The 25,733-nt window shown below is 53.2% G+C and overlaps 1 protein-coding gene across 5 annotated transcripts in view; it reads right to left on the bottom strand.

The window, feature by feature from the left end:
• TMPRSS9 (transmembrane serine protease 9) overlaps positions 1-23,612 on the bottom strand; it is a 49,651-nt gene extending 26,039 nt beyond the window's left edge. For 2 of the 5 annotated variants that reach the window (XM_047839233.1, XM_047839208.1), the window contains exons 1-2: positions 3,959-4,176; positions 3,156-3,322 (exon numbers count right to left, since the gene is read on the bottom strand). In XM_047839233.1, the coding sequence (XP_047695189.1) occupies positions 3,156-3,322; positions 3,959-4,053 (262 nt within the window). In that variant the 5' untranslated portion in view covers positions 4,054-4,176. Of the gene's footprint in view, positions 1-3,155; positions 3,323-3,694; positions 4,177-23,535 lie in introns of those variants that run through there. The other 3 variants (XM_047839219.1, XM_047839212.1, XM_047839229.1) reach the window with 3 other exon arrangements.
• Positions 23,613-25,733: the final 2,121 nt, after the last annotated feature.

Here is a 25,733-nt window from a genome sequence, read left to right as displayed (position 1 = left end):
CATGATGCCACCCTCTGAAAAAACAGGGGTTTGCGACTGTTGAAAACACGGCGTCAAAAGCACTTAATAACAGAGAATCGGACCCATCAATACAGAGAACAAACCAATGGGTACCAGAGGGGCGGGCGGGGGAGGGCAGAGGGGTGCAGAGGACAGGGTGGCACGGTGCCAGGAGTCCAGCCAGTGACGTCGGGGTGGCCGATGGCAGCCACGCTCACGGTGAGCACAGCACAACCCACAAGGCTGTCCCGCCACTACGCTGTATACCCACCAGTAGCCCCTAAAATCCACTTTGCTTTTATTTAATTATCCATTTAAAAAATTTTTTTTAATGTTTATTTATTTTTGAGAGAGAGACCGTGAGAGCGTGAGTGAGGGAGGGGCAGAGAGAGGGAGACGCAGAATCCAAAGCAGGCTCCAGGCTCCGAGCTGTCAGCACAGAGCCCGACGCGGGGCTCAAATTCGTGAACCGCGAGATCATGACCTGAGCCGAAGTCGGCCGCTTAACCGACTGAGCCACCCAGGCGCCCCTACTTCGATTTTAAAAAGTACGTGGCAGGGGCGCCTGGCTGGCTCAGTGGGTACAGCACACAACTCCAGATCTCGGGGTTCTGAGTTCGAGCCCCACGGGTAGAGATGACTTAAAAATAAAATCTTAAATATAAAAAAAAAAAGTACACAATAGCAAAGAGTAACAATCATCACAAAGTTTTAAAAGGACACAACAGCAGCCACCTAAAACGTGAAAACGTGGGTTTCTGCCACGAATGGATCGAAATAACACACCAGTGAAAAATGCTCATAACTGCAATATAAAAACATGAAGGTAGCAGCCACATAAACCGTGACAGCTGAGTACCAATTCTATTTATTGTGAGTGAATGTTCACCTAGAAAAATATTTCGATATTTATGAATACCACAGGATATATATATCATAAGCCAATTCCTAAAACAACCGTTTTTCTCATTCGAGAAACTAAAAATAAAGAGAAATGAGCATTCTTCAGTGTGGGCCACGTTGCCTACACTCTATACGCCAGCTAAGCCTTTCTGTTTTCCCTCGGAAATAATGATAGACACACAGGAAGCTGAAGAAATAGTACAGAGGTCCCAGGGGCCCGACCCCCAGCTTCCCTGAAGGCTAACATTACCAACTAACACTTTGAGCTGTCTGGGAAGGGGACACGTTTGAATTTTAATTAAAGAAAACATTCTAAAACTTCTTAAAGCCTTCCTTAGTTTCAGAGGTCCTGATGGGGATTGTATTTATGCCGTTCCCCAAAATGTATGTGCTTCTGGAATGCAGGTGTGAAACCCCACCCCCTGCCTCTCCCCAGTGTGAGGACACTGATGTGCTCACACCTATACAACCACACACATGTACACGCGGCACTCACACATGCCTACACATATGCACACACTCACATGGCACAAATTTTCCTGCATTTGACTCCCACAACCACTAGGGGGCCTCTGTCAGACACGCCAGGCTATATTCCACACTAGATACATTCCAGATGTTCCAAATATATGCACAAAGTGCATAATAAACATATCTGTACTATATATAAGAATCAAGGAAACCCACATAGCATTGCCAGCTTACAGTTTTGCCACATGGCAACATTTTCCCTCAAACTGCCCCTTTGTATCGTTATGTTTTTTCATGAAAAGGTGACCTTCACATCTCCAAATAAAACTGTAGGAAGCTTATCATCTCAGAATAAGCCTGTTCCAGAGCAGCGCTGCCCAGCGGAAATTCCTGTGATGACAGAATGTCCTAGATCCACACCGTCCAGTGCAGTATCCGTGAGCTGCCCATGAAACATCGCTGGTGGGGAAAAGGAACTGACTTTTAAATGTTACATAATTCTAAATAATTTTGTCTGTCTGTTGGGGTTAAGTAGGCTTCTGCCCAGCATGGAGCCCAACGTGGGGCTTGAACTCAGGACCCTGAGGTCACGACTTGAGCTGAGATCAGGAGAAGGACACTTAACCGACTGGGCCACCCAGGCACCCCTAATGTTAACAGATTTAACCCTAAGAAGCCCCCAGGGCTCAGGGCCACCAGCCCCAGTAGCACTGAGGCAGGCAACACCGGACTGAGCGCTGTCTGTGGTGGTGACAGATGAAAACAGCTCATGGTCTCACAGGGAATGTCCGTGTAAACTCTCCATACGAACATTAGGGAGAATCCAGGACAAATGGTGGAACGAAAAGGCAAGCTCCCACAGGGTCTGCAGACCCTGCTGACACATAACAGATTCCCCCAAAACAGCACTAGGCGTTATCCGTGGAAACGCGTCTGTGTGTGGAAACCTGTGGACTGTGAACCACTCATGGTCGCTGCTGCCACAAAGGTGGCACATGGAAAACTAGTGCAGGCTGTGGTCAGCTGCGGTGAGTGGTTTCATACTTTGCAAAAAGACAACACTGTGAACGGGTGTAGTGAATCCACATGGTTCAAAATCGAAAGCCACCAAAGGGCATCTGGTGACAAATCTCCCTCCTGTGTCCTCCCCAGAGGTAACCGGTCAGTTAGGCTCTGAAACTCCCTTCCAGAAAACAATTTACGCACATAGGCAAACACGTTCTTTCTTACTATTCGGCACCTCTCTCTACTTTTCCAAACGTAGGCGTCTCTAGATCATTCTACTGAAATATAAAAAGAGCTTCCTCTGTTTATTTTTCACAACTGCAGCCCCACATTGTACAGAGACCATAATTTTGTATGGTTAACTCTAAATAATATGACTATCTACTGAAAGAAAATAGGAAATGGGGCCCACTTTGGATTGTAGGAACATAAACCACTGTTCATTCCTTACACTGTATACTTTTCGGTACTTTTTAAATTTCTTAAAACTTACAAGAGTTCATTTCGCTGTTTGCATTTTCACCCCACAGCGAAAACTTCCTTGGAAAACCTGGTCAGTGGGAAACGTGATTATGCAGTGCCTGGCCCCCTCCCACGCACCACCCACCCCAGACCGCCACCCCAGGCCCTCAGGCTCCTGACCTGTCTTCAATTCCACACTTGCAGGCTCAACCCTTTGGTTCCGGGATCACAATGTGGATACGACCGAGCCACTTCTAAGCATCTTTGTGCAAGCTGCCCGGTGTGTGAACCCATGCAAGCCCACAGCCACTTACCCATGAGGACTCCCAGGGTGACCATGATGATGCTGGTGGCCACAACAACGCAGAGGGCCATGCGGCAGCACGAGGTGTAGGGAGCTGGGACTTCCTTTGCTGTCCCAGGCACAAGCTGTAAGTCACCAGCGGTGGGCTCCATGGCTCCTACACACTGGGAAGGCGACCTGGATGCCAGCAAGAAAGGGCGAAAAAACAGGGTCAGGGCTGGAGGATGCGTCTCTTCCCCTAAGCAACGGTTTTACTTGTGCAGATGTGGCAGCCTCCAACAGTGCCCTAGGTGCCTGTCTTAAAGCCATAAAAGGCGGCACAGCGTGATTGCTGGCTGGGCCTGTGCATGCGGGCTCCCCCGGGTCCCTGGGGTCCACTGCCAAGACGGATGCGTGACTTCCTGGTCGCCGTTTAACAAATCACGGCAAACCTAGTGTCGCCGAGGAACCCAGATTTATTACTAAGCAGTTCTGGCCTCAGAAGTCCTAACATCCAGGCCTGGGCAGGGCCGGTTCCCCCTGGAGCCCCAGGGAGACCCGTCTCCCCACTTTTCCAGCTTCCAGAGGCGCCGCATCCTGGGCCCGCGGGGCCCTCCTCATCCTCACGGTCAGCAGCGCGGGGTCCGCCCGGCTCTCTGCCTTCCCCACGACGCCGGGCCCCCGGGGCCCCCCGAGTCACCCCCGCCTCAGGGGCCTTGACAAGGACCCCTCTGCCACGTGAGGCGACACATTCCAGGCTCTGGGACTAGAATGGGTAAGTCTCCAGGCCACCGCTCCGCCTAGCGGCACAGAACACGCGGACGCAGAGCGAACCAACTGGAGCCTAGCCGAGCACCAGGTCGGGCGCCCGCGTCAGCGTCGTCCTTCGTGGCCCTGGGGTCTACGAGAGCGTCCGCAGCCGCCAGCATCCCTGGCGGAGGGACAGGCCTCAAGGCGCCCTCGGCTGACAGTACGCCGGGTACGTATCCTCGTTAGGGCCTCAGCTCCGAGAGAGCCAGAGGCAGCCATGCGCTCCTATGGTCACGCGTCCAGCCCGCCCCTTCATCCCGGTCTCGCGAGAGACCCGACACCAGGCAGGCCCTGCGAAGTCACCACTTGGTCGTAATCCCGCGAGAGACCCAACCGAGGTCACGCGAGGCCACCCGTTGATCGCGGTCTAGCAAGAGACCCAGCGGAAGTCCCCCTCGGCGCGGCCTCGATCGTAGTCTCGCGAGAAACCCCGCTGAGGCCGCGCGGGGCTTTCTTGCGAGGCTGTCTCCGAGAGGAGTAGCTTCTGCGTCTCTTCGGTCTCCTCCCGGGAAGGGGCGAGGAGAGTAGCTGCAGCCTGGCCGCGCCGGCCTCCTGCTTCCTCCTGTCAGGTAGGCCGAGTGCGGGCGGTAGGTCGGCCTTTCCCTCCGGGGGCCTTTGGTCCTCCTCGTGCCTGCAGCCGCTCCCTCTCTGCGCCGGGCGGACACAGGACTGCTCTGGGGGGTCTGTGGGCACCAACGGCAGGCCTGGGTGTCAGGGAAAACACCGGGCGCCCAGATGCGCTTGGATTTCAGATGAGCAGATCCTGCTTTCGCAGCCCGAGTGTGTCGCTGGCCTGGCTAATTTTACGTGTCCTCTTGGCCGGGTTGTGGCGCCCGGTGGACGGGTCAGACATTATGCTAGAAGTTGCCGTGGAGGTAATGGTTAGACGTAACTACCTTTGCAGTGAGTAGATGTTGAGTAGAGCAGGTGACCCTCCCTCTCGCGGGTGGGCCACATGCAATCAGTTGAAGGCCTTCGGAGACTAGGAATGCCGCCTCCCGGCGGCCTGGGGGACTCGAGCTGCAGCATCAGCTCTGCCCTGGGTCTCCAGTCTGCCCTGCGGATCGCGGGCTCGCCAGCCTTCACGTTGGCTGTGTTTCTTTGGAGAACCCCGATTGACACAGCCCCTAACGCACCTTGTGCAACATTTGGGACCTACTTACGCTAAAAAAAAAAAAAAAAAAAAAAAATGTCGTTCGCTTGAAATTCAGATCTATCTGACTGTGCTGGATGTTTATTGTTAAGGCGGGAACCCTATGCTGGGGCCCAGCCAGAATACTCCATCCTCAAGGGAGTGTGTCCCTGCCGGGAATGGCCACTCCATGCCTCCCCGCCGCCATCTGGAGCTGAGGAGAAAGGGGAGATGTGCGGGGGTGGCGGGGAGTGAGGCTGTGTAACACTTACCCCTTTATTCTCACACTTGAGCCGAATTGCCTTCTGAGGAGCCAGGGGATCTCTAAGAATCACTTGATGAAATGTTTTAGGGACAAAGACACCAAGATTCACCTCTGTGATTAGGGCTGGAAGCTCAAGTTTAGTGTATGAGCTCATTGACGCGCACCGCCCCCCCCCAACCAGACACACACACTATATTCATTCAGCCCCAGCTGCCCCTGCTACCCCCCCAAGCCTGTGGGTTTTCTAAGGATTCCTGTGTTCTCCGAATTGTCTTGTCATCACTGTCATTAGGACACAGAAGGGGCCCGATGCTGTTTAGCATCGAATATAGAAGCACTATTCATTCAGCTTTCTGTCTGTCTGATATTTGTGACGGGCCAGGCCTGGGTGCTCTGTGCTGAGTCCCCAGCCCTGAAATGAGGCAGATGGGATTCTCTGAGCTCAGAGAGCTTAAATCAGAGTGGCAGGGCCCAAAATAAATTAAAATTACAGCTACAATTAAGGCTTGAAAATGAAGATGTGTCCATGGGGCTTTGAGTCCGTGTGAAAAGGAGCTTTGATCTAGATGGGGCCGGGGGGGGAGGGGGGGTGGCGTCAGGAAGGGCTTCCCTGGGGGAGGGGTGTGTTATCTGAGTTCTGAGGGATAAGCGAGCATGAGTTCAGTAAGTGCCCACGGAAGGAACAGATTTCCACACAGGACAAAATGCGTAAAGCCCCGTAGCTGAGTGGGAAAGGAAGGGCCGATGCAGAGAAGGTGTGTCAGTTGTTGCAGCTGCTCAGCACATTTCTGCCGACATAGCAGCTTAGAACAACTTTCTCTTGCGGTTTCTGTGGCTGGGATCCCGGCAGCTTTCAGCTGGGTCCTCTGCTCTGGGTCTCAAGAGGCTGTGAGTCAGGTGTTGTTAGCTGGGCTGCATTCTCATCCGGAGGCTCAGCTGGGGAAGGATCCACTTCTGAGCTCCCGATATGCCAGAATTTGTTCCCTGGCAGTTGTGGGGCCTGCTGGATGTTGGCCTGGGGCTGCTGTTAGCTCACAGGCCCCTGACAACACAGTAGCCACGTTGTCAAGGCCAGAGAGAGAAATTCACTGCAGCGTTCTAGGATGGGGTCTTTTTTTTTTTTTCTTAAGTGTATTTATTTATTTTGAGAGAGAGAGAGAAAAAGCAAGCAGGGGAGGGGCAGAGAGAGACGGATAGGGAGGATTCGAAGCAGTCTCCATGCTGTCAGCGCAGAACCTGATGTGGGCCTCAAACTCATGAACTGTCAGATCATGACCTGAGCCGAAACCAAGAATTGGACACTTAACTGACTGAGCCACCCACGCACCCTACTACGGTGGAGTCTTACAGAATGTAAGGCGACAATGGGAGCCACATCCTGACACCTTGTTCATCGAATGTGACTTAAGGCAGTGGCCATGACATTGTATTCAGCGGGTTCACACTCGGGGGGAAGGGGTTATACAGGGCATTCGTGCTGGGGGACAGAAATCTTAGGAACCTTTTAGAATTCTGCCTACCACAGATATGAGGAGGGGTGATCTGAGGTGTGCATGGGGATAAGCAGGGTGCATATTTCACTGGTGTTTGAGAAGGAGAGATTAGACAAATGGGAGAGGCCATCTTAGAAGAGAAATGAGCTGGGAACTTTCCAGAACTGCTGGAAGATCTGAATCCTCAGACTTAAAAGGCACAATGCCAAGCATGACAGATAAAACAGATGCTCAGAGTAAATCCACAGAATAAAAACAAAGAGAAGGTTCTAGGAGTAACTAGAAAGTAGAGATATGCCACCTACAAAGGAATGCTGGTTAAGAGCAGCAGATTTCTCAACAGAAAAGAAACCGAGGTGAGAGAATAACATGTTCAAAGTGCTAGGTGGAAATAGGTGTCCATCAACAATCATATACCTAAACCCACATGGTCAAGAAGGAAACTCAAGGGGCGCCTGGGTGGCTCAGTCGGTTAAGCGGCCGACTTTGGCTCAGGTCATGATCTCGCGGTCCGTGAGTTCGAGCCCCGCGTCAGGCTCTGTGCTGACAGCTCAGAGCCTGGAGCCTGTTTCAGATTCTGTGTCTCCCTCTCTCTGACCCTCCCCCGTTCATGCTCTGTCTCTCTCTGTCTCAAAAATAAATAAACGTTAAAAAAATAAAAAAATTTAAAAAAAATTAAAAAAAAAGGGAGACTCAAATGCAGACAATTGCAGGAAGACTGTGAAGCTCGGCACTAACACACCAGCACTGAAAAACACTACTGAAGGATGGAATGAAGAAAACTAAAGTTGGATTTGGAACAAAGAGGTGAAATGCAAAAGCACCATGAACCCAGATACTGGTTAACATGGGGAAGCATCGGAAAAGCACTGTGTCTATAAAACGATAATACTGACCAACTTGGGGTGCACAGATACCAAGGCTGAACCAGCTACAAGATGGAAGCATGAGTGCAGTTGAAAGACTCTAAGGTTCAGAGAAAAAAAGAGATTAGTGATTAATTTCAGACCTTGTCAAGTGAAACATGCATGGAAAAATTTTAAGAGCAATTTTGATAACAGAACTGAAATGGATAGCTTCCAAATAGTAGAGTGAAAAAAGATGTGAATGCAAGAGAAAGGGAAGAAGGCAGAGAAAGAGAAAAAGAAAACATACAAATGCACTTAAATGTAAAAGAATTGGTGAGGTTAGGTTGTTTTAAAAGTCAGCTAGATGTTTTAGGTGGTCTCTTGTAAACCGCAAAAGGCACAAAATGGAAGAGAGAAAAATTGTAAACTCTTATGTATGTAATACCAAAATTTAACACTAGACAAGTTTACTTAATGGACCTATATTCCCTATACTGAGAATAAGTTTACTTTTTCAGGATTCTCTGTATTGAGAATAAATTTACTTTTTCAGGCACACACGAAATATTTACAAAAATTAACCATGTACTTAACCACAAAGCAAATCTCCACAAAACCCAAAAACTCTACACTCGATGCACATGTCTTGTGGAGTGCAATTAAAGTTTTTTTTTTTTTTTTTTAATTTTTTTTTTCAACATTTATTTATTTTGGGGACAGAGAGAGACAGAGCTTGAACGGGGGAGGGGCAGAGAGAGAGGGAGACACAGAATCAGAAACAGGCTCCAGGCTCCGAGCCATCAGCCCAGAGCCTGATGCGGGGCTCGAACTCCCGGACCGCGAGATCGTGACCTGGCTGAAGTCGGACGCTTAACCGACTGCGCCACCCAGGCGCCCCAAAGTTTTTTTTTTTTAACGGTTTATTTATTATTGAGAGATAGACACAGAGTGTGAGCAGGGGAGGGGTAGAGAGAGGGGGAGACATAGAACCCGAAGCAGGCTCCGGGCTCTGAGCTGTCAGCATAGAGCCCGACATAGGGCTCGAACTCACAAACTGCAAGATCATGACCTGAGCCGAAGTCGGTCGCCTAACCAACTGAGCCACCCAGGTGCCCCTCGTGGCAGTGCAATTAAATTAGATGACTGGAAATAACAAAATCATGGTTGAAAAGTCTAAAATTACTTCTACAGAATTAATGATCCCAGGAAGAAATTATAGCTAATTAAAATATTTAGAACTGAATGTGGTTGGCATCAAAATACCCGATGCACCCAAAGCTGTCCTTACAACGGTCACCGTCAGTGTTCCATCAATCCAGACAGCCCACACAGCATCCACTGCACTGAGGTCAGCTGCCAGAACCCTGGTGTCCTTGGGAGACCAGGCCACATTTTGGGTTGTATTGTCCTGAGCAAAGCTCCTTCTCTGTGTCAGTGACCCAGGAAGTACTCATGGGGCAAGTGTGCCTGCTGTCTTTTTTCTTAATATTTCCTGAAGACACATCTGAGAAGGCAAATCTGGCAAGAAGAGAATGGAATGGGAATTCAAGGGGGTAAAGATCGCCCGATGAGAGGATGTGTAGGCCAAATTTAAGATTGCTCAAAAAGAAAGCCCAGACTTTATCCTCAGTGTCTGGGAGCTTTTTCTTGGAGGCTGAGATCAACCATGTGGGCAATCAGTGAATCAGCCAGCAAATCCATCAATGAATCAGTCTCGGGAAAAACTCTGGACACAGAAAATGGAAGTTAGGGGGTGCTGCTCAGATTGGTTATAGTCCATGCGTGTTGTCGCACGTGCCCCAAGAACAACACACCCTGGCTGCGCAGGGAGAGGACCATGGAAGCGTCAGGCTTTGTCTTTGTCCTGGTGCTGCAGACTAGTGTCTCTGTCCCCCCAAATCCATATGCTGAAACCCTACTCCCCAAGATGACGGTACGGGGAGGTGGGGCCTCTGGGAGGGATTAAGTCATGAGGGTACAGCCCGCATGAATGGGGTAAGTGCCCCTGTAAGGGAGGCCCCAGAGAGCTCCCTGGCCCCTGCTCCATGTGAAGACACAGTGAGAATATGGCCATCTGTGAACCAGGAAACAGGCTCTCACCAGATATGGAACCTGCCAGTGCCTTGAACTTGGATTTCCAGCCTCCGGAGCCATGAGAAATGTGTGTTGTTCATCAGCCACCTGGTTGGTGGTGTCCAGCTAGAGCTGCCCGAGCAGACTGAGACAGCTGCCCCCTTCCCCACTGGCCTCTCTCTTTGGCTCCTTTTACCCTGTAATGTTAGTCCCTGTAAGCCGTAACTGTGACTGTACCCGCTTTTAGTGAGTTCTGAGTCTTTCTAGGGAGTTGTTACACCTAAGAGCGGTGCAGGGGACCTCCCTGCATGAGTCTCCTGGGGCTGCCATAACAGAGCAACACAAACCGAGCAGCTCAAACAGCAGAGATGTATTCTCTCCCACCCCTGGAGGCCAGAGGTGCAAAATCAAGGTGTAGGTAGTGCTGGTTCCTTCTGAGGCTGTGAGGGGGAACCTGCCCCAGGCTCCTAGATTCTGCTGGTCACAGCAGTCGTGACCCTTGGCCTGTAGAAGCATCCCCTCATCTCTGCCTCCGTCTTCATAGGACCTTCTCCCTGTGGGCATGTCTGTGTCCCAAGGTCCCTTCTTATAAGGACATCAGTCATAGAGCACTAGGACCCACCCTAATGACCCCATTTTAATTTGGTCACCTCTGTGAAGACCTTATTTTCCAATAATTATCCTTCTGAAGTGTTGGTGGTTAGGACTTCAACATACAAAATCTGAGGGGACAGAATTCACCCCAGAACCCCTCTGAACTCGCATGTGGTGTCAGATGTGCAGGCAGTCTCAACCTCTGACCTTATAGTTGGTAGTTCACTCTTCACGAAGGAAGAGCTAAAGAGAGATATCACACCCATTAGGGTGGCCATCATCCAAAAACAGACAATAACAAGAGTTGGCAAGGATGTGAAGTCAGAAGACTTGTGCGTGGCTGGTGGGAATGGAAAATGGGGCGGCCACTGTGGAAAACAGCTTGGTGGCTCCTCAAACAATGAAATACAATTACCATATGAATTGCATAAAATTATCACATAGAATGACCACAGGACCCAGCAATGCCATTCCCAGGTATACACCCGAAGAACCTGAAAGCGGGGTCATGAAGCTCTAATATATCTGTGTTCACAGCAGCAGCATCCACAATGGCCAAGAGGTGGAAACACCCCAAGTGTCCATTGGTGGGTCAGAGACAAACACAATGTGTCCACCCACACGCTGGAATATTCTTGTTCAGCCTCAGGAAGGAAGGCATCCTGCCACCTGCCACCATGTGGATGGACCCTGAGGATGCTGTGTGCAGGGACAGAAGCCAGACACAGAAGGGCACATCCTGCACGACCCCACTCATAAAGGAGGTCCCTAGAGGAGTCCTGTTCACAGAGACAGAGAGTAGATGGTGGGAGCCAGGGCTAGGGCAGGGGGGTGAGGAGTCAGTGCTTCATGGGGACATAGCCTCAGTTTGGGGAGATGGAAAGTTCTGGAGACGGATGGTGGGGTGGCAGACAACATTCACAATGATGTGAATGTGCTTAATGTCAGTGAGCTGTGTACTTAGACATGGTTAAGGTGTCTTGTGTGTATTACTGAAAGAGAGGAAGAGAAGAAGGGAGGGGAGGGATCAGGAGAGAGAGCAAGCAAGGAGGTACATAGGCCACAAACTGAAACCGGAGGCAGACAGCTGGAGGAGGTGAGGAGGAAGCCAATAACCATGGGGAGCAGCAGGACACAGTTGATGCAGAAACATCCAGAATGTGGAGAGCCAGGAGCCAGATTCTGTGAACAAACAAGGAAACTCAGGAGGAGCCGGCCGCCTGCTGGCTGCGCCTCTGAGTCCCACTGATCCCCAGGCTGGACCTGCACCAGTGCATTCGCGCCCCGGCACGACCCCCACGCGGCCTCCTCCAAGGGCCGAGAAACCTCATCCGGCAGTTGGCAGGCTTGGTGGAGGGCAGATAAAAATCAGGCTACAAAATCTGCCTTTGAACCAAGCAAGGCTTAGAAAGGCAGGGACTGTTTGGTCCAAACAACCTGACAGTGTCCCCGGGCACTTCCACAGAAGTGGCATTTTGCTTAGACCCTGTGGTAGGTGGAAGAATAGCTCCAAAGGCGTCCATGTCCTCGTCCCCGGGACCTTGGACATGCTCGCCTCGCACATTGAAGGCACTTTGCCAGGGGGGCCAAATTGAGGCCCCTAAGGCAGGGGTGACCCTGGGTTCTTCAGAGGTGCAGTGTCCTCACGAGGTCCTCATAAGAGGGAGGCAGAGAGAGGGGCAGACCTCATGCTGCTGGCTGTGAGTATGGAAGAGTGGCCACAGGCCACGGATGTGGAAAAGGGGAGAGATGGGTCTCCTTGGGACCCCCAGGAGGAACCAGCCCTGCCCACACCTGGATGTAGCTCAGGAGGCCCACATTGTTACAGCAGCAACAGGAATCTAATACAAGTTTTCTGTGGGCAGTGCTGACCCAGGAGAGAGGGCTGAGTGTTGATTCAGGACATTAGGCACCTTCATAGGAAAAACACCTTGAAAATGGGAACTGCCTTTCCCCCATGGTGCTCTACAGTCAGGTGGAAGGAATGCTGGTCATCAGAAGACCAAAATCCACGTTCCAGCTTCAACCCAAGTAGTCTGTGACCCCCAGAAAGGTAAACCTCTTCAGGCCTAATTATGGCCAATGATCGGCCTTGTCCCTTTAGTTCTCATTTCTTATAACGTGGGGTGGCAATATCGTTTTTGTCTTCCCAGATCACTTTCTTTGGGGAAGACTTACCCCAGGCGTGAGCCCCACGCACCTGGCCACCAGACCTACCAGTCACACTCTCATGCCCACCCCCTTTGGTGCCAGGTCCACACTGAACCCGGGCCTGCCAGTCACGATACCCACCTCTTCACTCCCATCAGTGATTGGTCCATGGGGTCATGCATGACTGAAGCAAGCCAACTGAGTTTCTTCCCTGAGTTTCAACTGTATGAAATTGCCCTTTTTTTAGACCAAAACCAACAGGACATGATCAATTTCATACAGTTCAACTAACAATAATAGGGGGGAGTAGGGGGGAAGCATTCTTCCCAGTGGGGCTCCTAAACTGCCATAGGTAGGCTTGGGGCCACCTTGACTGTCAACAGGAAGGAGGATGAGATCAACACCCTGAAGGAAGAGATGTGGGGGGGCACACCCAGGGGCACGCTTCAGGGGACAAGACCGAGTGACCCAGCTCTGCCAGAGGCCAGGGCTTCTTCTGGATTGCCCAGGCAAAGGAGCCAGTCTTTGCTTGAACTGGTTCAGGATGGGGTTGTCTCTCTTATAAGACCAAGCTTATGGCTCATCGACACGCTAAAGCAGGGAGCAGTAACTTCTACTACACGGGCACTAAGGAAGATTCTCTTCACCCACCTCTTCAGCTCTGGTCAGACAAACACACACTACAGTCAACACGATGTCAGGGTCATCGGAGTTCAGGGTCCCAGATGATGTCACCTCCCCATGTGTTGGGGTGCCTATTTCCCCAAGGCCTTTGTAGACTTGTGGACATGTAGCCCCAGCGGGCCTGTGGTCAGGAAACTCCCTCCTAAACTCCTCTTCCAGTCTGATTAGGGGCTTCCTAGAGGCAGCAGGAGCGATAGAGGGGTCTTCCACTAGGTCTTTGTGTCCTCACCAGCTGGCTCCTCTTCTGGTAACATCTTGATGGGACCATGTAAGCAGCCACCAAACAAAACACATCAACTAGTTGTAAGCGGCAGAGGCCTTTCTCGTCACTATCTGTCAGCCTTCTCCCACCCCGTCCTCCACGGCTCCCTTCTCTGGTGCTGCCCCTAGGAGAGTCCACAGCACCAGTGATCATTTATCTACCAGCAAGCTCCACATAGAAGTTTCCAGTTCATGTCTCTCTGGAGCTTCAGATGGGAATGGACATGGGACACTTCTGCACACAGCTCAGCTTGTCCCAAGTGGGAAGTGTATATTACCCCAGTCAACCTGCTCACTCTTCCCTCTCCAGACTCCTGGGGACTACCTCTCCCATCTGCTGATGCTCTAGACCAGCCCTCTCCCCCCCCCCCAGTCTTCCTCTATCACTTCTCCATCTTCCTTCCCTTCCTTGCTGGTCACCTCCAAATCTGGCCACTCCACATCCTTCCTCCTCTCCAGGGGAACCCCCACCTATTCCTGCTCCCATACCTTCACCCCTTCCCTGGGCTAGTGGTGTTCTTGCTAACTCCAGGCCTGCGTCAACCTACCCATTTTTTATACAACTAGAGATAACTACCTAGACCATGGGATCTCACCCAGGGTGATTTTGCCTTCAGGGGACAGTGGGCAGATGTTTGGGGATGTTTGCGGCTGTCATGACTAGGGGCACTCTTGGCATTAAGGGGGTGGAAGTCGGAGATGCTGCTCAACTTCTCACAGCCCAGGATGCCCCACATGTCCACAGTGCCAAGGGAGAGAGGCCCTGGTCTGCACACATACAATGGTGCTACTCCCTGGCCCTTCAGTAGCTCTTTACCACCCTCAGCACCAAGTTCAAAGTTTAGGTCCTCACCTGACTCTCTTCACCAGCCCTTGCTCCTAGCCATTCCATGTGTATTCTCCCAAAGGAATCCTGACACCTGCTATAACGTGGAGGGACCCCGAGGACACTGTGCGCCACAGGACAGAAGGACAGAAGCCAGACACGGACAAATCCTGCGTGACCCCACTCACAGGAGGTCCCTAGAGGAGTCCCATCCACAGAGACAGAGAGTAGATGTGGGAGCCAGGGGTGGGGCAGGGGGCAGGGAGTCCATGTTTCATGGGGACAGAGTCTCAGTGTGGGGAGATGGAAAGTTCTGGACACGGATGATGGGGGTGGCTGCACCACAGTGTGCGTGTGCCTGACGCCGCTGAGCTGTGCGCTCAGAGATGGTTACGATGGGGAATTTTAGGTTGGGTGTACTCTATTGCAATAAAAAAAATCGCTAACAGAAATCGGAAAGGATGGATGGAGCAGAAGTTTGTGCCTGTCCTTGTGAGTGTGGATTCCAGAAGGGGGGTTCAGCGCTGGTGCAGTAAACGCTGGTGTGGAGTAGAAGGCGTAAAGCCATGGAGGCAACAGGGCTCCCTGGCTGGGAAGTGATTATGAAGTACTCCATGGACACATGCAGGTTAGAGAATCTTCTAGACCGCTGTCAACTCCTTGAGGACAGACGTGCACCTTCTGCCTTGCTCTCATGTCCTGGTAAAGCCTGTGCAAATCGTTGGCACAGACAAGGCATTTGTTGCTTCAGTGAAAAGCTAACAATTTAACCAACAAGTGAGCTATCAGTATGCCTATATTAGCTTTGCAAAAAGTTGGCTAAAGACCTCTAAGGAGCAACCTCTTTGCATCGCTGTATGTTCCGCTTAATGACGTAACATTGAGAGACAAAAGCTGAAGGCTGGAGTGATCATGGGCTAATTACCAGTTTCCAGTCATAAAGTCAAGTCGATTTAAAACTCAACTTTCTCAAAGCACCCGTATTTCTTTTTTTTTTTCAATATATGAAGTTTATTGTCAAATTGGTTGCCATACAACACCCAGTGCTCATCCCAAAAGGTGCCCTCCTCAATACCCATCACCCACCCTCCCCTCCCTCCCACCCCCATCAACCCTCAGTTCTCAGTTTTGAAGAGTCTCTTATGCTTTGGCTCTCTCCCACTCTAACCTCTTTTTTTTTTCCTTCCCCTCCCCCATGGGTTCCTGTTAAGTTTCTCAGGATCCACATAAGAGTGAAAACATATGGTATCTGTCTTTCTCTGTATGGCTTATTTCACTTAGCATCACACTCTCCAGTTCCATCCACGTTGCTACAAAGGGCCATATTTCATTCTTTCTCATTGCCACGTAGTACTCCATTGTGTATATAAACCACAATTTATTTATCCATTCATCAGTTGATGGACATTTAGGCTCTTTCCATAATTTGGCTATTGTTGAGAGTGCTGCTATAAATATTGGGGTACAAGTGCCCCTATGCATCAGTACTCCTGTATCCCTTGGGTAAATTCCTAGCAGTGCTATTGCTGGGTCATAGGGCAGGTCTATTTTTAATTTTTTGAGGAACCTCCACACTGTTTTCCAGAGTGGCTGCCCCAGTTTGCATTCCCACCAACAGTGCAAGAGGGTTCCCGTTTCTCCACATCCTCTCCAGCATCTATAGTCTCCTGATTTGTTCATTTTGGCCACTCTGACTGGCGTGAGGTGATATCTGAGTGTGGTTTTGATTTGTATTTCCCTGATGAGGAGCGACGTTGAGCCTCTTTTCATGAAAGCACCCGCATTTCTAAATTGAAGTAGAGTTCAGACCAACACGTGAAGTTCATTTAGGACTTAAAAAAAATGTCAGCCCCAAACCGAATCTGCCTACGTCGATTATCTTTCCCTTTCCCTTTTCACTCAGATACAATGGAGACAACCTGTCTCAGACAAATGGGCAGTTTACTTAGGGAAAGGTAAAGGGATGGGAGGTTCCAGAAGATCCTTCGTGCCCTTAATCTCAGACTACAAAATATCTTCTAGAGTTTGTTTTATTTTTGTGGGGTTTTTTTGTAAAGATTGGGCTGGGAGAGAATGGACAACGAAAGCTGAGTGCAAAGAGGGAAGATAGCCGATTAAGAGAAATAAGAGAGAACCCAAGAAGGCGATTGCTGGCTCACGCGGTGACCTTGAGCTAAGAGAAAGCCCTGGACAGGATGAGGCATAGTTTATTATTTTTTTTTTGAAAGAAACGTAGGAGGATAGGTTACCACCTGCGCGTGAGAGATACACGAGAACACCCCAGACAAATCTAAAGAATATGGGTGCAGTTGCCAAAGAAGAGAAATCAGTAGGCACAGACTTGCTGTCCCCAGTTATGTGAATGACCAGTAGAAGCTTCAAGAAGGACTGACACCGGTTCCAAGATCTGAAGTGTGCACGGAGACAGAGGGAAGGAAGAGGCAGGGTCTCTAGAACATAGAGACCCAAATTGTGAGCTGTGAACACCAGCGTCTCCAAGCTGAGCCTGTGGCTTGCCCAGCATCCAGCTCGAGTACATTCCCCCCTGTCCCGATGTTCCCGGGCCCAGGAGGGAGGCGAAATGCCAGCCTCTCATCCCAACTCAGCAAGGATGGGGTGACACCGAGGAAGTCACCCCCATCTGGGGTGACCAAGTGTCTTAGGTCACCTGGAACTGTTCTAGTCATAACCTGGAGATCAGGACATCTGGGCACCTGCTCCCCCTCTGTCTTCATCTACCAGGAAGGGTCTGGAACAATTCAGGGGTTCCCAAGGGGGTGCTGAGCACGACGCCAGGGTGGGAACAACTTGTTTTCAGCCCCCCGACGATGCCGGGGACAGCTTCAGCTTGGAGCCAACATGTTCCTAATGCCACTCTTAACTCTTGTCAGTGACTGTTTTCAAAAAGGGCGTGAACTGTGGGTGCACAGCCTTCAGGGAGAGTACCCAGCCCAGTGCCTAGGGTGAAGGGATCGAGGGGCTGGCCTCAGGGGCAAAGTGCAAGGGTGCCCCCACAATCCTCAGTTCAAGATAAATATTTTTACACAACATTTTAAACATATAAACATTAACAGCAAGAAAACGAGCAACCAAATACAAAGACGGGACTTTGCACGTCCCCGACCACCTCTCTCTCCGCCCCCACTCCCAGCCCTGCCGGGTGCTGTGTTGGTTTGAAACTTCGATATTTTGCTCATCGGGAATTTCTCTGCGTTCATTGGTGTTTTCGTGATCGCACTGCAGCATCATTTCTCATGAACACTGACTGGTTTTTTGTCCCTTCAAATTTTGTGCCCGAGGTGAGTGTCCTGCCTGCCTTGCTTCGTCTGGGCCCCGAATGGCAGTAACTACCTAACAATACAACCCAAAACATGGGTTTTCTTCCCATGTACTTATTTATTGTCAGTGACCTCCTCTTTCTTGTTTTTTTTTTTTCAATGTTCGTTTACTTTGAGAGAGAGTGTGCTAGCGGGGGACGAGCAGAGAGAGAGGGGGACAGAGGATCCAAAGCAGGGTCTGCACTGACAGCAGCACGCCTGATATGGGGTTCGAACTCACGAACCCACAAGATCGTGACCTGAGTCGAAGTCAGACACTCAGCTGACTGAACCCCCCCCCCAGGTGCCCCTTTCTTATTTTCTATTTGTGTTGCAGTGACTACATTTTCTTTTAAAAAAGGGAAAAAAAATTTAATTTTAAAAAGTAGGCCATTTCAAGAAGATTTAATGAATATTTTCATGGTCTCCCTCCAGATAGGTGCCCTCCTCCGGTGACGCCACTCAGTCTTGTGGTTTTAATAACATCCCTGAATTCTACAAGCTCCTGGCCAGACTCCTCTTCTGAATTCTGGACTCAGGTCCAGCTGGCTGCTGGAGCCTCCTCCTGCTGGTGACCCAAGGTGACCCCATGGGCCCTCCCCTCCTGGTATTCACACCCCTGGGCAGTCTCGCCCCCTGAGTTTGTGTGGCTTGCTTCTACGCATTGGAACGCAGCAGAGCCAATGGGCCATCCCTGTCCTGAGTATATTGCGTTAGGTAAGACCCCGTATTGGCAGACTGGAGCTAACAACCCCCTTGCTGGCTTGATGAAGTATGTGGCCACCTAGGAGACCCCCAGATGCCCTGTAGGAACAGAGGGCGGCCACCAGCTGGCAGGCTGCCAAAGCCAGGCCCTCCGTGCTCGCCCATGACCTGAATGAGTTTGGAAGGTGGGTCCTTCCCCAGTCTGGCCTTCAGTTGAGAACACGGTCTCGTGTGATCCTGAGCACGGGGGCCAGCTCAGCCACGTCCAGATTCTGGACCCACAGAAACTGAGAGGTATTAAATGTGAGCTGGTTCAAGCCATCAAACTTGTGGTGACCACAGCCTAATGACTGGCAAGCTGCTCAGATCTGACGCACACCAGACTGAAGCCTGTGGCTTCCCATGGCCTTCCCTGCCTCAGACAGCACCTTCTGTGATCAACTGAGACCACATCTCCTAGGGTCAGCATGACATGTTTCCACAGCCTGGAAGTGCTGGCTGCCCCACCCCCAGAACATACCTAGCATTGGCCCACCTGTGCCGCACCTGCCTTGGTTAAACAGAGAACCACCCAGGCCTCATCACAGGGCTGGCGGCTTCCATCCTCAGCGGCTAAAACCTGACTCAGGCCATGTCCCACCTCTGCTCAATCCTCCCCGGGGCTTTCACTCAGGGCAAAATGCCTGGGAGACCCAGTCCCACCCATCCTCCCTCGTGTGTCCTCAGCTGTTCCTCCTTCCTCCCTCACTAGAGCCACGGAGCCTTCCCACTGCTCCTCAAATGTGCAGGACACAATCCTGCCCCGGGGCCTTTGCATCTGCTGTGCCTGCTGCCTGCCATGCTTATCTATATCCTCATGGCAGATGCTTCCACCCCCTGCTGTATCTGTTTTCTCCTGGATTGTGCAGTCTGCACCCTTGGGAGTAGACTGCAGGATGGTGCTGAGCCTGGACTTCCGTGGGTCCCTTTGGGAGAAGCGGAAGTCAGGGAAAGAGCAAATGGACGTTCTCTTCATTCTTAACCCAATCCTGACTGAGAGAACCGCCATCTCACCCCACACTCTGGCCTCACGGCTCCAGGGGGCACAGCTTGGTGTCAACGGCCGGGACGTCACTCCTCAGGACAGTGTGCCAGAGCAATGGACCAAGGCTTCAAGGGCTGCCACAAGAGGCATCGCCTCGGGGGCCGCTTGCCGCGACAATGCTCACGCACCACTGCACAGATGCAGGCCCGGAAGCGGTTCTTCCGGCCCCGGCCAACACCCTGACGGCAACATCATGAGAGGCCCCGAGCCCAGACCACCTGGATGAATCACCCCCAGATCCCGCCCCACGGAAACCATGGCGTGATAAACTGATGAACGTTTGTTGTAAGTAAACCTCACCCCCAACATGGGGCTCGAACTCCTGACTCCAAGGTCAAGAGTCACAGTCTCCACCAACTGAGCCTACCAGGTGCCTCTAATAAACGTTTTAATCTGCTAACATCTGGAATAATTTGCTATGCATCATCCGCTCACTCATTTATACGCAGGCTCCAGACCCCACCCGGTGTTCTGTTCCCTTCCAGGCACCACACTTTACTATCGGGGGCCCATCTGGCCCCTTCTCTCCACCTCTTCCAGGCCCCTCACCCTTTCTGTAGCGGCCAGGTGCCCGCCGCCGATCTCCCCTCGCCCCCAGTGGCCACCTGTGCCCCGTCGGTTGGGGTGCTGATCCAGCGTCTGCAAGGGCAAAAGAGCACCGGAGTTCACTGTCTGCCCAGGAAAACCCTGACTTCGCCTCTGCTTCGACCCTCCCCACTGCCCCCACCCCACCCCAGCCCCCTGTGAAAGTCCATCTTTCCCCTGATCCCATGTGATGCTGGCCCCCCTTGCATCCCGCCCGGCTGCACGGCCCAAGGCCTGCTGCTGGAACAGGCCCCCCTTGCCCGCCCTCCAGCCTCTCCTGTTTCTCCCGCCTCTCTGCGGGCTCGCCAGGAGACCTCCCCCGCCCGCCGCCCCCACTCCATGAAATAAATCACTCAGCAAGCCTACAGGAAATTTAATAAGCTCGGCCTCTTTTTTTCCTTTCTGTCTGTGGACTTTTTGTTAGGTTTTCATGGGAAGAGGTGTTTGTGAGAAAACTGTTTGCAGTGATGATATCGTGTGTTCCCTTAGCTTTAGTAACATGCACAGAGGAACAGGGAGTTGGGGACCCCTCAGGGCGCCGGGCGGGGTTGCTGATAAACACAGGTGATACCCGGGAAAACAGATAAAGATTCAAAGATTCAAGAAACAAACCTCCAGCCACCTACAACTTGTATAATTTAAAATTAACACAGGTCTCGGGCGCCTGGGTGGCTCGGTTGGTTGGGCATCCAACTCTGGATTTTAGCTCGGGTCATGATCTCACAGTTTGTGGGTTTAAGTTGGGCTCTGGGTTAACAGTGCGGAGCCTGCTTGGGATTCTCTCTCTCCCTCTCTCTCTGTCCCTCCCCTGCTCGTGTGCACACACTCTCAAAGTAAATAAGTAAAATGAAAATTTAAAAAGTAAGATTAATGCAGGTCCTAAATGCCATGGGGGCTCCCAGACTGGAGCCCAAAATGGAAAAAGTACATTCGTGGGAAAACTGGGAAACCTGAACGAGGTTGGCTGCAAGTGCTGTGCCCACATTAATTTTCTGGTCTGCATCTTTGCACTGTGGTTACATGAGGGGAAGCTGGTGCAGCGTGTGCGGGGACCTGCCATGCCATCTTTGCAAGTAAAATTGTTCCAAAATCATTGATTTTATTTTTTTTAATGTTTTTAAATTTTATCCTGTTTAAAAAAATTTTTTTAATGTTTATTTATTTTGAAAGATAGAGGGTGAGCAGGGAAGGGGCAGAGAGGGGGAGAGGGAATCCCAAATAGGCTCCCCGACATCAGCAATGAACCCAACACAGGGCTAGAACTCATGAACTGTGAGATCATGACCTGAGCTGAAATCAAGAGTCGGCCACTTAACTGACTGAGCCACCTGGGCGCAAGAGAGAGGGAGTGCAAGTGGGGGAGGGGCAGAGAGAGAGGGAGAGAGAATCAGAATCCTAAGCAGGCTCCATGCTGTCAGCAGAGAGCCTGACGTGGGGCTCAAACTCACAAACTGTGCGATCATGACCTGAGCCGAAGTCCAACGCTCAACCGAACTGAGCCACCAGGTGCCCCCCCCCCCAAATCATTGATTTTAATTAATAGAGGTAGAGTAGGAAAAACAAAGCCTTATCCAGGTATGAGCCAGCAGCCCAGAATATATTATCCTTTGCATTAATTTTAGAGCCATGAATGTTAAAATACATAGCTGGGGACAGCTGTGTCCCGTCTCTACTCACATGGACAAGGAGAGGAGCAGCCACGAGCAGAAAGGTCACGCCTGCACCAGTTTATAGATGAAGAAACTGAGGCTTGGAGAGACTCCCTCTCTCTGCCTCTGTCTGTCTGCCTCCCCTCCTCTTCCTCACACACACAGTTCTTTTGATCCCAGCGATGTCCCCCACTTCGCTGGTGGCTTCTCTATCATGAAATGGGCCCCTGTCACCCCAGGACCCTGCTGTCCAGGTACAGCAGGTGAGCCTCCAAGATGGGGTTCTTGGCTCCCCATGCACCAGCCACACCCCTCGGTAAGAGTCACGCATCCCAGAAGCACACGGCGGCCCCCACACGCACCTTGCCTGTAGCGCATGGATGACGAGGCCCAGACACGGGCATCTGCTTCCTCTGCCTCTGTTCCCCTCCAGGACGGGCAGGGCTCACCCGGCCGCGGTCAGAGGAGCGCCCGCCTCTGCCCGGTCCCTCCCGGGTTCCTCCCAGTCTCTCCCAGGGCATCAGACTCTCCCCCCACAGCAGTGATCGCAGTGATCACGGGAGGGGGATGCTCTGTCTTCAGGCCGCACTCAGAGCAGGCTGTTCCGAATAGGAGTTCCCAGCCTTAGCGAAAGGCCGCTCACCACACTGTCTGCGGACCCTCCAAACCCCGCCCTGCACACGGAGTGAACTTGGGGCCACATGCACGTCAAGGACGGGGCTCAAAGCCAGGATGGGCTGCGGGCTTCACTGGCCTCAGTCCACACACCGCGGTCAGATCAGTGCCTACGTCTGACGTCTTGTGTGCGAGGGCCGCGTGCCGCCGCATCTCCTGGGGACCGCCATGGCCTGGCTTTCCGATCCACGCGAGCCGCGGTGGCCGCCATCCCCGTTCTCCAGGCCAGGAGGCTAGTAAGGAGTTCACACACGTGATGCCTCACACAACCGCGTACAAAATCAGACAGCATCTCCCAGTGCAATCACAAACACGACACAGACACACACAGGCTCACGTGCGTGGTCGCACACTGAGTGACACAGCCACGCACAGCCACCCCACAAACACTCCGGGACACAACTACACACGGTCACGCGTGACTGTACATCCTCACACAGCCACACAAGAGCACACACTGTTGCCATACAGCCACACGCGACTACACAACCTCACACACGAGGTGGCAGTGACACAGACGCGCAGTCTCACACAGCACCCCGGTCAGGCCTGCGGGCAGGTGGCATGGGCTCTGGGTCCACGGCCACGCGCAGAACCCAAGTCCACTCACCTGCAGGGTTCCCGAGGCTGTCCCTGCACGTGGCAATGAGGCTTGTGTTTAATGTGAACACACAGTCCCCCCAAGCCCACACCTTCCCCCGTGGGGTCCAGGGAGCCTGCGAACCCTGAGATGTGGCCCCTGTGGCCCGGCCACCCTCAGCCATTTCAGGGGCAAAGCGGGTACTTCTGACCGGACCGCAGAACTCCAGTGACAGCCTGCCCTTGGCACCAGGGTGGCTTTCCTGCCACACAGAACTGAACCCGTGAGACCCCTCCTGCCACAAACAGAACCCTCACCCCTTCAGACCACACCCTTCCTAACGTGGCCCCGGTAGCCTTGTCGTTTGTCACTTCCAGGGAACTCAGATGCTTACCGGAGGGCCGGGCGCCCCACAGCCCTCACTGCCTCTGTCCCGGGTCCCTCCCGCACTCCCCTCCGCCCGGGCTCCAACTTAGCGTGAACGGAGGGCGGGAAACGGCGCCCTTGGCTGCCGGGACACGCAGTGCAACTGGCCTCATCGCCGCGACCCCCGGGCCTCCCCTCCCCGCCACCTGTCCAGCCGGCTCCGCAGCGGCTCTGCCCCACCTGCCGCGCAGTGCCGCCCCGGGAGCCACCGCGCAGAGGGGCCGTCCCACCCCTTCCAGGGACCCAGACTCACCGAGCCGCGGAGCCGCGCAGGGGCTGAGGCCGCGCCAGAGCCGCCACCACCGCCGGCCAGCGGAGCCCAGCGAGCCGCCAGCACCAGGGAGGCGGGGCGGGGCCGGGGGCGCGGCCTCCCTCCTCCCCCTCGGGCGCAGGTGGAGGGTGAGGCCAGGGCGGGCGAGTCCAGGACCGGCCCGGGTGGGGGCGGCGGGGGTGTCTCGGGGAAGGGGTGTGTGAGTAACTACCATAGTTTAAAAAACCAACTTGATTTCAGAAGTTTCAGATTTACGGAAGAGCTGTGGAGAGCACCAATGACTCTGCACCCCGTTTTCTCCGTGAGTGACACGCCATCACAATTAACGAACCGATAGTGACACATTGTTAGTTAGCGAACAACCGCACTTTATTCAGATTCTGGCCCAGGTCCCCCAGGCTGAGGCACTTTCTCAGGCCCCTCGATTCTGAAGCCGTGGGCAGTCGGGAAAGGGCTGGTCAGGACTAGGGCGGGGGGGCGGCGTTTGTCGTGGCTAGGCTGGGGCAGGGGCCTGGCCTCAGTTTTGACACGCTTGCCACAGCCCCGCTGGGACCCCGGCCTCCCCACCTGCTTACTTCTCCCTCACCGGCCCTGGGGGAACACATCTTCATCTCTGCTCAGGACGCTCAGGGGATATTTTCTGAATTGTCTCCAGGGACCAGCTGTCTTACTAGCATTGGTGGCATCGTCTTTCATGTCCTAAGTGGTGACTGACTTTTGTGGGAAACGCCATAAACCGTGGGGAGCCAAGCATGGTGCTAACGGGAGAGCAATCCTCCGGGTCCCGGCTGCCTGCAGCATGGTCCCGTTTCCTGAGCACATGCAGGGAGGCCCTGGAGAAGCAGCCGTCACACCACTGGCAGAAGCAGCAGCTACAGCCCCAGAGGGAGCACAGGGGCATGACCGAGCTCACTCCTCCAGCATGTAAGCCAAGACTGCAGACCTGGGCTCTTCCCACTGCTGCACCTGTCCTTGAGCTACGACAGCTGCGGGGGGAGGGGTCTCCCTCCCCTCCCCCCACCAGGACAGGTGCCACTATGCCCTTTCTAGGACTCTTGCCCCCTCACCTTCTGGTGACACCGGCCATGCCTTCCCCATGGGGCCAAGAGACCCCTGCCCCTCTCCTGCCCTCCCAGCAGCCATGCTGATCTCCCCACTACAGGCCTCACCTGTCTCCTCCAAGTTCCCTTCCCAAAGACAAAGACAGGTGTGGACTCGTGTCCTGTCCCTCCTCTCCAGGGTCAGCCACCTGGGGCAGAGTGGGGTCTGAGCCTCGCACGTGAATCCCCGGTGGAGTCGGGGGCCTGGCACACAGCAGGCGCTCAATGAAGGCTGATGGAATGAATGAGTCGTGGAAACCAAATAAGCTCTGGGGCTTTAGTGGAAGAACACCGCTGTCCTCACGGCCCCGAGCCAACTACAGAGCCCGCACTCCAGCACCGAGCCGAGCCCCGCCACAGGGCAGGAGCACTGTCCCCCCTGCGCCCACCCGCAGCTCTGCGCGTGGGGCCCTCCCTGCCCTCACGAAGGACGCTGGGCCCCCGGCCCCCGCGGCCTGGCCGAGACCACTGAGCACCCGGTGTCGGGACCATCTCGGAGGAGCGACACGTCTCTGCTGCGTCTCCGCCAGCCCCGCGCAGCCAAGTGGACCGGCCTCGGGAGCCTCGCCTTCTCTCTCTGCAGCAGAGCAGAGGCACCGCTCACACCGTGGGCGGCACAGCCGGGGGTGGGCCCGCCGCCCTTGGAAGATGCTGGCAAAGAAAGGGCTTCACTGTGTTGACTAGTTGAAAAATACCAAAAGGAGGCCATCACGTGACCTCTGAACACCACTCGGAAGGCACGTCTCTGTGTCCGTCAGCGCCCTGGCCACGGGCACGCCTGCCCGCCACGTGCTGTGACACTTGGGTTAGGGCAGCAGGGCTGAGTTGTGGCAGGGAGTGGGTGGCCTGGAAGACCCCAAACACGCTGGCTGGCTCTTCACAAAGTCCGCGGGGTGCGGATCCCCGCCACGCTGCTTAGATCACCACGGACAAGCGATGGCCCGGAACACGGGGTGGACTGAGTGCTGACTGGGCTTCCTTCGACTCTCCAGTGCCAGGAAATAGGACAGCAGCCCTGCTCGGCTCCAGTGGGCGGTGTGGACGCGCTCCCCGGGGCGGTGTGGCCATCCTCGCGGACCA

Source organism: Prionailurus viverrinus, chromosome A2 (assembly GCF_022837055.1).
Source record: "Prionailurus viverrinus isolate Anna chromosome A2, UM_Priviv_1.0, whole genome shotgun sequence".
In the NCBI taxonomy this organism is placed as follows: domain Eukaryota; kingdom Metazoa; phylum Chordata; class Mammalia; order Carnivora; family Felidae; genus Prionailurus; species Prionailurus viverrinus.
Note: the sequence above shows the minus strand (reverse complement) of the source record. Positions and strands in the feature narration are given on the sequence as shown.